This window comes from Dermacentor andersoni, chromosome 4 (genome assembly GCF_023375885.2).
Source record: "Dermacentor andersoni chromosome 4, qqDerAnde1_hic_scaffold, whole genome shotgun sequence".
Taxonomy (NCBI): Eukaryota; Metazoa; Arthropoda; class Arachnida; order Ixodida; family Ixodidae; genus Dermacentor; species Dermacentor andersoni.
The window spans coordinates 19,714,430-19,727,818 of NC_092817.1; the positions used below are offsets into that span (position 1 = coordinate 19,714,430).

The 13,389-nt window shown below is 42.1% G+C and overlaps 1 protein-coding gene across 1 annotated transcript in view; it reads right to left on the bottom strand.

The window, feature by feature from the left end:
* Positions 1-372: 372 nt before the first annotated feature.
* Positions 373-13,389, bottom strand: part of LOC126535831 (transmembrane protein 185A) — a 40,376-nt gene continuing 27,359 nt past the window's right edge. The window contains exons 6-7 of the mRNA XM_050182666.3: positions 12,916-13,039; positions 373-7,484 (exon numbers count right to left, since the gene is read on the bottom strand). Of these exons, the coding sequence (XP_050038623.1) occupies positions 7,249-7,484; positions 12,916-13,039 (360 nt within the window). The 3' untranslated portion in view covers positions 373-7,248. The remainder of the gene's footprint in view (positions 7,485-12,915; positions 13,040-13,389) is intronic.

Consider the following 13,389-nt stretch of genomic DNA (forward strand, 5'->3'; position numbering starts at 1 on the left):
TATGTTCTCCTTTTCAAAATGCTTCCTTATACAGTAGTTACAGAATGAAACACGACAGTGGGACAGCTGTAACGGTCAGGTCTGTGGTTCTGCTCGCTGGTAATCAGAAGCAGTAATCCTGCTCCAAAAACACTCTCACCCTTGCAGTGTACTACAATGCAAACACCTTGCTTCCATAGGTCACCCATGGACGGTGCTGCATGTACTGATGAACTATCGCATTTCATCCCGTGAGTACTGTACATGCTGGCAAGTCAGAGCAATAGATGTACGAGATGTACGACAACCTCACAAATACCAGCACTGCTATGCCGGTAGATTTTACCAGCCAACCAAAGAAACATGAGTGGCTAGAAACAGGAAAGTCTTCAATGTGACATAACATTTCTTTTTTATTCTTTATACTCCAGTACGGTAAAATACAGATTTGCATTTTAAATCACCCAGTCAGGGGGCTTTGCATTTGCGTTGTGTGGCCATCATTATTGCCAGTTCGGCCCAACTGCATCGTAGTACCACTAATAAATGTTATTTTGAGACAAATTAACAATTTATCTTCCACTTCTAGATGTGTACGGGTATCTGTGACTTTCAGTATTGCTTCTGTCTTTCAGACAATTTACTGCTCGACATGGAAAAATAGTACAAAAACACATGGTAGACACAATCATGAGATATTTTCTAAAGCGGGTGTTGCATAAATGCATCATTCACAACTACGCTCGATGCAGGTGCAGGAAGACAAACCAAGAGACAAATTCTAGATATACAAATGCACAGCAACGTACGCAATTCAAGTCTGGTAAAAACTGAGAAAAATGTTGGGGAGAGGGTAGTCAGTGTAGTGATATGCATAGTCGTCAGCTGATCAAACCAGCATTAACGAAACAAACAGCAAAAAAAAAGTTTTCAGTCATAAAGATAATAGAAGCACATGAAACACTCACACAACATTAAAAGAACAACACACTATGTTTACACAGTACAAGGGAAAGCTCAGGGATTCAACATTAACAACATTCCAAGAGTTAAATAACAAAGAGAACAGAAATAATAATGGCTGTCATACAGTAACATCTAAATCTTCTGCAAGGTCAAGCCCATGCCTGCCACAGTTCAGTCGCAGGAAAGACCATTGCTTCGATGCCACTTTGCCAAAGTTTGTTCCGCGCCCAAATTCCACGCCTTGATAGGAAACTCAGTAAGGCACGGGTACTTCTCATGTGCTGATAACGTCTTTAGCATGGTGCACCACATGATTCCAATGCAAAGCACACTGCTTTCCCATGTTTATATACACACAAGTTGCATATCAATCCTTGGCTCAAACACCATGCCTTAAAGACCAATAACTCCTGACACTATGCAATGGTAATGCAATACAAAAGAACACCGTCCCAATAAAAGATAGTATCTCTACACATTGCCAGCAATTGCTTCCAAGTGCCTGAAAAATGCAGCATTTTTCAATTTCCCAAAATAATTCCATGGAGCTCTCAGTTGCACTCAACAGGAACTTGTTTGACAGAAAGGAAAGAGTTATCTGAAAAACATTGTGTCAGGTGGGGACATGGCATTTGTACATCTACATGCAGTAACCTTCTACTAAAGGTTCTTTGTTAATACTAAGAATTGTCAGGATAACGAAGACGCAGAACAAAACCTCATTCAAACATCCATCTTGTGTCTCACCACACCACTGGAACATACATAAAAACATAATATCTTGGAAATGGGTCACTGTATCGTTAGCAGGTGCAGCTAATGGGCAGCCACACCTGTCACCACACACTCTTCTGTGGAGTCCCCTGGGAGAATCCCTATTCACCTAGAACTAGACAGGTTTGGCCTTTTGCTTTAGCAAATTGTGTAATAGTTTCTAAAACTACAAAGTAAAAAAGAAAGAAGCAACAAAATACAAACTACCTTTTAGAGCCAGTACAATAGATTAGTTATTGTAAATGGACACTTAGCAGAAATTTCCATCACAACGGACAGCCAAATAGTTCAAGGACACACGACTTCTGGAAATGGCTGGCTTTCGATAGTGCCCAAAGCTGTCACTGCTGCATTGAGCATCAGCTCACATCATAGGTAGACAGCATTTTTTTCCCGAAATCAGCATGAAAACCAGTGCTACAACAGTGATGAGACAGAGCAACAAACAGTTGTGTGAATGGGGCATTCTGGTTTAAAGAAAAGTTGACGTTGTCTAGTACTGAGCACGTGCACATAGTAAGTGTCTGTCCTTGTTCTCTCATGGCAAGCAGGTTACAAACTGGCGACACAGCAGAGGCAAATGTTGTACAGAGTGCTAATTTACTCCCCAAAAATACCGAAAGTGCACTCCCTTCAAGAGAATTTTAAGGTGAGCCAAAAAGCTAAAAAATCAGTGCACAAAAAGTGTGCACAAGCTTAAATACTTGATGCTGTAACTAAGTTCCAAATGAGGATTCACTATCAACAGGCAAGCCAATTGCACACTTTCCTTTTTTTTTCTTCTAACAAATTGCCATGAAGTTCACCTACTGCTTCTTTCACGACTCCCAAACATTGTTTATAATCAACCAACAATAAATCAAAAAACATTTTTTTTACCAATAATTAGACACTCATTTAAGTGTTCCCCCCCAAACAAATGAAGGTACACCTACTATATTTTACACTTGCCAGGGGATGTATTTTTTTTGACAGGCCAACTACAGCGACACCTTCACTTTCACAAACTTGCAACATTATGCTTCACTGTATCACCAAATCACCTTCCTTTAACATCACAACATTCCTGCTATCTACCTAATGAACACACTCAACTACTCACTGTAAAAATAATACTGCCAAAGAATGCGCCTACCCATGACTTCTTTTCATTGCACCCACTTCCACCACTTGTCCAGATGGGTCTCTCTGAAAGCGACACTTATTCCACAAGTGATAGATTAGAATTATGGCCTTAATTTCATATGTATTCCATTATCTCACTTGTGGCATCCATCGAATGGATATGCAACTTTCTTTGAGAGGATCTCCACCAATGACTATTCCTGGGAGACAGTATATTGCGTGCAACCAATAGCAACAATGTCAAATGTAAGTGACAGCGCGTGAAAATTAAACGTAAAAGTGCTGCCAAGGAATCTAATTCAGACAATACCCCATCTCTCTTCCCTCCTTTCACCAAACCCCACACCTCCATCTTTCTATGTGCTCAAACCACACTGCATAGCAACTCCCCCCTTGCGCACCTACAGACTTTTGATTGGATTCTGTTTCTTTCACTTGTGATATGCCAGTTCGCTGATCCTGGTGATAATAGGGGCACGCTATTTCATTTGTACCAGCCGCTGATGAAGAATAAAATAAAAAAAATTATGGTGTTTTACATGCCAAAACCACTTTCTGATTATGAGGCACGCCGTAGTGGAGGACTCCGGAAATTTCGACCACCTGGGGTTCTTTAACGTGCACCTAAATCTAAGCACACGAGTGTTTTCGCATTTCGCCCCCATCGAAATGCGGCCGCCGTGGCAAGAATAAAATTAAGCTTAAATGAACCAGAACTGGAATAGAATTGTTACTTTATGTCCCCAGACATCAATAGTACTCCACATGCCCGTAAGCACAAGCTTGAACTCAAAACAATATTGAAGGTGCTACGGCCGGGCATGAGTGTCAGGTCCACAAATACACAGTTGTCCTTCTCCCTCAGTTCATACTTGCTGCTTTAAAGGGACACTAAAGGCAAATATTAAGACAAGCTAAAGTGATAGGTTAGTGCTCGAGAACGTCTAAGACGTCAATATTATGGCAAACAGAGCTTTAGTGGTCGAGAAATTGAGGTGAATGCAGGACAAGATTAAAGAATCCCTCAGGCCATTCAAGTATTAGCCAGATGACAAAGGTACTCCTCATTATAATTCTCACTAGCACTCAACTACTCATAATAAGAAGAGAGAGAGAGAGAAAAGAATGCATAGAAAGGCAGGGAGGTTAACCAGAGGTAGTTTCCTGCACTGGGGGGAAGGGTTGAGAGGGATAAAAAGAGAGTGGAAAGGGGAGATAGAGAGAAAGAGAGATGAGCACGAACAAACTGCGTACACTACACAAAGGTAGAGGGCGGCGTTCTTAAATGTCTATCGTGAAACCCCATAGATCCCAGGAACTTTAATAACGAAACTAAGGCCTTCAGAGCGGATGTTCTTTGGGAGTACTGACTCGGAATAAAAAGATTATTGTAATGCATTATAAGACAAAAGAAAATACCACTTGTCCAGTTCTATTTGATATTTAGAAAAAAGAACTCATTGATGTGTACTTGACAACGACACGGGCGGTCGAAAGGTTTCATTTTCTCAACTGTGCGCTGCCCACGCTTTTGCATTTCAGTAGTTTCATTATCGCGTAGTGCCGCACTGGTTTTGATGGCTCGTGAAACTCTCACAAACTACAAGAGCCACGTCCATGTGATGTCGCAGGATTCCTGAATGGTCCATACCATTTGACCAAGAGCAGCTGCAGTGGCGAATCCACCGCTCTGTCATGGCTAGGTTTCTCTACAGCTGCACGTTCATGTTTCGCGAAAAAAACCATTGCGCCGTCTGTCAGGTGCCGTTTTACTCCCCAAGGGCAGTAACCGACGGCAATAACATATGCAATGTCACCACTCCTCGCATGGGAGCGGGCGATTTGAATTTTGCTAAAGGTGTGCAGAGCCTTCAAACACGATTTTCTCATAAACCAAGTCTTTTATTGGCACAAAACAAGCACTGCGAGGTTTCTGGAATGGTATTTTAACAGTCCATATTGACTTAGTATTTGCCTCTAGTGTACCTTTAAACAAACTAACAGATACAGCTCAGAGAATTGCCGCAGCCATTTTTGCTGCAATTTTCACAACATTGAGGCATTATTATAATTTTGTTTCCTCTCTCCACTTTAATTTCAACAGTTCACTGGGTGAAGTTTTTCTGGTTGAGCCAGGTAGGCAGCAGGCATCAAACTTTTAGACACCGGGGGTCGACCATTCGCGGCTGGGCAAAGGCTGTCATTCTGATGCCGGTTTTTCGCTCCATCTAGCCTGACATAGCACCGATGTATTGCACCGAATCTGACTTCTAAAAAAACATGCAGCAAAGTTGACTTTCAGAAACTGGCTATCATGGTGCAACACATATTATGACTCTTTGCCATTTTTCAAGCTAAAAAATCATGTGCGCATTATATTCCCAGTTTGTTTAGGAGCTTTAACGTCATTTATCCGTTATGTTTCTACATTGGACACAAGGTGGGCACATGTTTGATTTGGGGACGTGTTAAAATCTGGCAAATACTACTACCAAATGAATTAATGCCGCGTTTTGGCATTTTTTATGCATCTTGTTTATTTCAACCCACCGGATAATTTGATCACTTTCGCCAGTCGTTTGAGCACTGAATTAACAGGAGTCGACTGTATAATGAGATGACCCTATGTCAACCTTCCAACACTTGGCCAGCAATCAATTTCCACATGCTCACATCAGTTCAGACCAAGTAAAAAAAAATTTCATCCCGTGATGGTATCGGCATGTCACCTGCGATTCAGATGTACACTGTGTTGGTTGTGAACACCAGTCCCGCACACCACTCAATTTTGTTTCTGTTTTAAGAGATACTGAAGAGAAACACTGAAGAATTAGTCTTTCAAAACTCCTTCTGTATTTCTTTGGCAGTAAAATATTTACAATTAGGAGCACAAATAAAAGCAGACTTCCCCTCCTTGAACATCGCACCAAAATCACAGCGGCCACAACATCCTTTTTGTACCACAAATACAGTGGCATTTCTACATGTTTGTGCCCTTAATTGTGGTGGAAAATGTGAAAGAACTATTGGGTTAAGTTCTTGTTTATCTTCAAAAGGAAAGTACTTTTTTTTTTCCTTTCTAGACTTTTGATTGACCTTGGTGAAGCGTTGGTGAAGCCTATGGAGATGTAACTTCCTAAGTGATGTACACTGATCGACTGATAAAGCCTCCAGCCACAGTAACATTTGTCTACAGTCATAACTCTCTGTTAGACAGGTTAGAAGAAACTAATAGATATACCAAACTAAGCGCAAATCCTCATGAAGTTCACATAAAAATTCTTGCTTTTGAAACTTCTTTTTAATGAAGCAAAAATGTCCTACAAATGGATAGAACAAACATTTTATAGCTTGGGACAGACTTCTTCTTATTCGTGTTGATTAGGCGTAAATATGATACTGTATTAGTGCTCTTACTAAATCAGCAGTTGCAGCAGTTCAAGAACATGCCAATCCGCCCACGCTGCCAAGTCGGCAGCCACTCCTACACTCTACAGCTGCTGCAAACTCCCACTCGCTCCCAAATTCTTTTGTGCACTCTGTGCATAACATGCCATGCCTTTGTTGAGTGAAGAAATGCCTTTCTGGTGTTCGAAAGCAATAAGCAGTGTGCAAAATTGGAAGCCTGCAGCACTCCACCACTCACGAAATTCTGATACGCCGACCAATCACCGATGACATGAGACCAGTATGCAAAGATGCAGACCCCTTAACTTGACATTGTGCACATAGCAGTTTACCATGGTCATGATCAGACAGCACAGCATGCACTGCAAGACAGCTTTGCAAGCTCTGCACGTGGCAGATTTGTTGCACTGTTACTTCGCGCACGACGATGACCAAGATGAACTAGTGTTGACAGCTGCATTTAGAGAAGCACTCATCCCGATGGAGAAGATGCGGCAGGAAACAACCTTGTGCAGTCCTTCAGTGGTGCATGCCAAACTCTTACATCAGCTTCAGCTTACCATGTGATAACACCCCAGACCTTCTCGCCATGGCAAGCAATGTTGGTCATAAGTGTAGACAACAGTTATAAGAAAGTAACAGTTATAAAAAATTTCTGGAAGTCATAACGAAGTAATTCAAGCAGTCCTAATGAAGTAATTTATCCTCTCCTTGAAATTTGCTGTAGCAATGTCTTGTGCAATCTACTAATCTAGCATTTCTCTGCAGTGCCCCTTTAAGCTATGATGTCCTTTCTATGGCCTTCTGCTTTTGAAAAAGACTGCATGAGGCTGTACTTCTCTTTGTTAAAGTTGGTGTGGAAGTGGAGAAACGTAACGGGGCCACAACCAAAGTAATCCACTTGCCTCGTGCCAAAATGGCCCCTACTAACTTTTTCTGAGCAAGCTTTCCGGTTAAAGGGCAAGAAAGAATAACAGCTGCCTGCCACCAACGCTGTCAGTCTGGTGTGTCGATGGCGAGAGCTGCAACAATGGGACGAGGTTCAGCAAGCACCGAACTTCGAGGACGCTGCCGAGGTATCGACTTGACCTCCGAGGCAGCAACGGCGTCCATTGAGGGTGGGCTGTCAGCTTCGTTGTTGTGCAGGCTGTAGGAAATGTTGCCGTACTCCTGAAGCAGTGGGCAGGCTCCCAACAGGAACTGGCAGAAGTCCTTGCGGATTCCAAACCACCCTGCACAGCAATGACAGGAGGGGTCATGTCGGCTCTATGGTAACTAGACCACTATGTGCGAAACAGCTTTTTTGATATTGCTCACAGTGATGACCAGCTGTTATGAAATAGGAAACCAGCAAATGAGTCCTGCAGAATCCTTCAAGGGGTAGAAAGGTTCATGAAAGGGAAAATTCTCATCTACTCGAATGTAGCATGAAACTACAAAGGAAATCAATATGGGCGTCTCAGAAAGAAAGTTCTGCAGTCAAGGAAAACTGCGTACAAAATTCAAAAAATCCCAGACCAGGACTAATCCTTCCTCAACTGCGAAACTTTCTGCAAAATCTGTACGGTTTCTGAATCCCTTGTGCTACATTCGGATGAATGACAATTTTCCCTTTCATGAATTAAGAAGCTGTTTGTTCACTCATTCACCATGCTATAATTCAGGCATGGCACAACATAACATGAAAACGATATTAGAGCATGTATACCTACGGCAAAATAATCTATTGCTTTGTTTCAAGCCACACGCTTTATAACTATACTAGTCATAGCCATTAGATCCCATGAGTTCTTCTTGGGAGTTCCCCCACACACACACATCTTATATTAATGCGATAGCGTTTAAAGGCCCCTCACCAGGTCTGGCCATTTTGAGCTGACGAGCGCAGAGCATAGAATGCGCGATAAGGATCGTATCTGCAAAGTATTACATCGCTATGCGCCACAGAAAGATACGAAATTTCAAGCTGAACACCGTTTTCCCTTCTCCTCGCAGCCGCCACACTCCAAGCCGGAGGATGACATTCACGTGCTAGTGTGCCTACATACACGTTTACTTTGTTTAGCGCAAAACAACGGACACAAGAAAGAAGACAGGACAAGGCGCTCTTCCTTATGTCTGTTGTTTTGCACTAAACAAAGTAATTATGGATTCGCACCAACTAGCCCGTCAACGCATAGTGCTGTACAAATGTTTGTGCTGTGACGTCGTTCATGGTGACGTGTGACTTCAAGAATTATTCAAGGCAACATCTGATATTTGTGTAATAAGTTGCTTGAATAGACGAATTAAAGCCTAGGGAAATAGTAAAACACACAAACCGAATGTCTGTGTTGTTGTTTTACTTTGCACTGCAGCAAGAGATGAAATAAAGGGAAAATCAGACATCCACCCGTTCGTAGCAATTGCTACGAACGGGCGGATGTCTGATTTTCCTTTTATTAATTTCTTCTCTCCACCTTGCGGGTTTCCGCAGAACTACTACGTCAAGCAAGAGATGTACTTCCGTTTCATTTGCTTGTTTCCACGTCGTGTAGTCATGCACACAGACACCGAAATTATGTCATTTTCGACAGTGTTTGTGTCTGCCTCAGTATACGTGTAGCACTGATATATTACTAGTGAGGTGTCCTCATGCACAGCGTGCAAAACCGTGCACTGCGCGAAACGAGACAATCGCAACAGCTCGCGCGCGACACTGTCAGTAGAAGTGCGTCGTGCCACAGAAAAAGCAAGGAAAAAAAGAAATAAGGCGGGGCCCGTGACCTATGCGTCATACGATCATCGAGGTCCCGTAAGGGAGAACGCAGGGAATGAATTTCGCTTGCAGAGGCTAGGCGGGGCGAGTGGAGAGTGTCTCGCTTGGTAGTGGAGCTCACCTCCTGAAATCCTGGGTTTCGGGCACTGAAGTATTTCTGTCGGCTGCTACTGAGCCGATCTGAAAAATTTTTGCGGCAGAACGCTCCCTAGAGGACACGTAAAAACTTCCAGCATATAACAAAAGTTTGCTGTATGGTTTGGTGAGGGGCCCCTTAAGGGCCCCATGTTACAGAAAATCCAGCATCGGCACCCCGCGTCCAGCGTTGGCTGAAGCTTCGGTAAAAATCTTTACAAATCATGCAAACCCAACCACGCAGACTCTCCATGTAGCGCAAAGAAGTTACTGAAATAATTTACTTTCTCAAAGTATAACACGTCAGAAAAATCATAAAGTACGACTTACACACAACCTACAGGCATGATAGCATTGGATTGTAATTTTAACATACGAGAAAACATAATTCTGTTACGCAGAAACTCAAACACAAACTCCTTTTCCAGCATTTCTACTATTCATGGGCTAGCCACGGCACACCCGGTTCCTTGCAACACTTCCAGATGGTGCTGGCCTCAGCCGCGTAGCAGCCCGAGCAAGATGCCACATTTCTACCAGAAAGCTCGCCTTCGTGCATAATGTTTGCTGCCAGCGTTTCCTGGTAAACATTACGGTTACATAAGCTGCAGTTGCCAGGAGCCGTGAGAAGCAGTCGGGGATCTTTTAATGCTATTGCATTCCACTCTTATAGGCGAAGCTTAAGCATCCTCCAAATTTTTCACTTGTCATTTGCTTCTGCTCATTAGGCCTACTGTTTAAATTTCTGGTGCTTGAAAAACAAATGTAAAGTCAAACACAAGAGCTTATGGCACATGGGATTTTATTAAGAACGCATTTCTGTAAAGCATGCAGCAGTTTTTGACACCTAGACAGTACTTTTCCATTAAATTAGACCACCATGCCTTAACAAAGCATAAATTTCAATTTATCGTGGAGCTTATGTCCCATTAACTTTTGTGGCAAACTGTAGTCAGTTCATGTTTGTCTTGTCTACTTCATCACCATCCTATTCCTCTTTGTGAATTTACGTCTAAGCATGAACTGACTGCATACCCAATTTCATACTTAGCCGGCAATGCAAAGTCTCACTCCACGTTTCAATGGGCAGTTATCTTTGAACTGCGACACTTCCCGTGAAATTACTACTATTAACTTCATATATAAGAGAGCTTTAGATATGCGTTTACAAGCAAGTGTAATCAAGTTACATAGGCAAAGTAATAGTGTTGTCCTATACAATTGTTGGGTTTCTGCAGCTTACGTAGGCTATTTTAACCTGCATTATTTCATACACAACGCTTACATAAGCTATGAAAAAGCGTCAAGCATGGTGCCATCCGTGGCTCCCACTTCAGTGAGATTACGATTGATGGTTACTCTCTCATTATCACTGATCATCAATAAGTGGCAAAATCAGGCTTAAATTCTTATTAATTCACCTTAAGAAGAAGCTTTAGCTCGGGTGCTCCTAACTAAATACATGCAAAATGAGAATTCGTTTTTCTCGGCAACCACTGCACCAAATTTCACGAGGTTTGTTGCATTTAAAAGAAAAACTTAAAATCTAGTGACTGTTGATTTCGAATTTTTGAGTTAGGTCGTCAATGTTTTATTAAAAATTGGCAAAAATCAAAAATTTTCAATAACGAAACTATCAAGCTCACAACTCTGTAACTCAACAACGAAAAATGATAATACAATTCTGTGAATTGCATCTAACAGTACATCTAAAGCGGACAAAATTGGTATGTTACATATGAAAATAAAGAAAATTTAGTAATATGGAAATACAGCTTTTGCAGAACCCTTGTAACCAACGTAACCAATTCATGTAAGATGCAAAATGACACATCAAATTTGTCCGCTTTGAATGATCTAATGGATGCCGTTTACAGAACCGCGATATCTGTTCTTGATGCAGAGCTATGAATTTGTAAAATTTTTTTTTTATACGGTTGAATATTTGAAAATCTTTTAAAGAAAAATCAGGAGATAAACCGAAATTCCGCTTCCACCAGTCACTAAAACTTTACTTTCTCTCTGAAATGCAACAAATTTCATTAAAATCGGCCCAAGGGTTATCTCAGAAAAACACTTTTGCGTTTTACATGTATTTGAATAGGCCACGTCGGAGTTGGGCCCGAGCTAAAGCTTCCTCTTAAGCACTAGTTATAAGCGACTAGTGCATCCAACTTGAGAAATTCTTGGCCATTCTGGCATCTGTAGGCCTGGCAAGGCGCATCAGCATAGAAACAACAGGATGGCTGCTAACAGGTTGTGTTCACTTGTACATATTTAGCATAAGCCACCAGATGGTGCCCCGTATTTCACTGCGATGTGGGTCACAGGTGGATCCCTGCAGTTATTCTCTTTGTGCAGCTGTGCAAGGCTTTCCTACTGTGTGCAAATGACATCTTTGCAAGAAATTAGTGGAGAAGAAAATTATTCTTGTTGTTTCTGATTTAATGCATCGTGGTGCCATCTCTCTGCACTCTCAGGACGTTTCAAGTGGTCACTCCATGGCGACTCACCCAGTGGGTCATCATGCACAGAAATCGTGGCTTCATAAAGTACATCAGTAAATGTGCTAGTGTTTTATTTAGATATGCAATTCCATACATTAAACTAAATGTCTTCAAGGAATACGCACTGTAGCCTCCCTCAAAGGGCGGCGTTTACCGTGCATAAGGCACTGAATACTTTTCTAAACTGTCTGTTAAACTACAACTTGTGGATGTAAGGTTATGTCAAATCATGCATTATTTGTACAACATTGTGCTACCAGTATACAAAGTACTACGTTTTGGCTGTGCGTGCAAGCAGCGCGCTGTGGCTGCTGTTTGCAGAAACATGTCATTCCACTCACTTGGTGGTAAATAGTTTTGGATCTGTGACACCTTCCATGTAATAATTGTCACATCTCGCGATAAAAGTATGGAACTTAATGTTACATCGAATTACATTATGCATACCTACATCTTTCGTATGTGACACACTCCTTTTTCTTTTCTTTTTTCACAAATGTGAGCAGTGAGAGAAGTCTGTCTGCCCTTCACAGTGTTGCTTGCTATGTACGAAGCAGAGTACAGCCCAGCCTTACATGCTTAAAAAGTCTGTGATCATGGAAACATACCCCATCATGAAAAATATTCTACGATTACGATACTTCCCAATGCGAAATTTGAATGCAGCTGTATACGTTTTCATTTCACAATATGTTGGCTGGTGCAGACAACCTGTCTCATGCGGCACGTTGCAAATGGAGCGATGTGTGGTGCAACTCCCTCACTAATCAGAAGATCACGAGAGGTGGCGTGTGGATGACGCGTGGGCACGATTCACAGCAGCAGCCATGGACAGACCTCTGCTCATGCAGCCCTTTGTTTCCATACAGACAATGCACGCTACTCTGGTGCCAATCTCATAGCCATCGTTGTCGCAAAGCTGGCAAAACACGTCCTGTGCAGCACTGCACTTTTCATCTCATGGTTTCGCTATGCCCTCCTCCTCCACTTTCTGCCTCATGGTTCAGCTGCACCCTCCTCCTCTGCTTTCCTCCTCATGCTCTCTTCGCTATCGTAGTCTTTCATCTGCCACTGCACTCCGCATTCACTTTCATCATTCACTGTGTTCGTTCGCTGGGTTACAAGGGACAATGCCGACACTCGCAGCAGGAACGGGCAACTAAGAGCTGCACTCTAAAACTGCCAGACAAGGAATTCAAAAACACTCTTATCACGGTGTAAATGTCAGCTAATATTAAACAGCAAGACAGTCTCATCACGTACAATGGTTTCCTCCTTTGGATCCAAAGGACAGGAAGATGAGAACAAGGAACGTGAAATAGAGGGGCGTGCAAGTTTCAGTATAGCCAAGGCTGTCCTCCGTGTCCAGCTTATTCGACAGCAACACCTGCAATGGGAAGGCAACAGGAAACTTGCAATTTAGAGTCTCACGCGAAAAAACAAAGACAGTACAAGTATGATTGAGACGCTCATCTGAAAGCACGTTTTCAGTGATTAAACATGCTTTCTGCTCCGGTGCTAAGATCTTGCTTGGCTCTTAAACCTCCTTTGTGAAAATGTGTGACAGTAATTTTGCTAATGCAGCAGCCATAAAAAAATATGTAAACAGAAATCCAGGTCATGCAAAAGCACATTCAAGAAAAGTAATATGTTTGAATCTCGTTATAATGAAGTTGAAGAGGAAGCCAAAATTACTTTGTTGCCATTTATGCAGTATATATGCCCCATGATATGCAC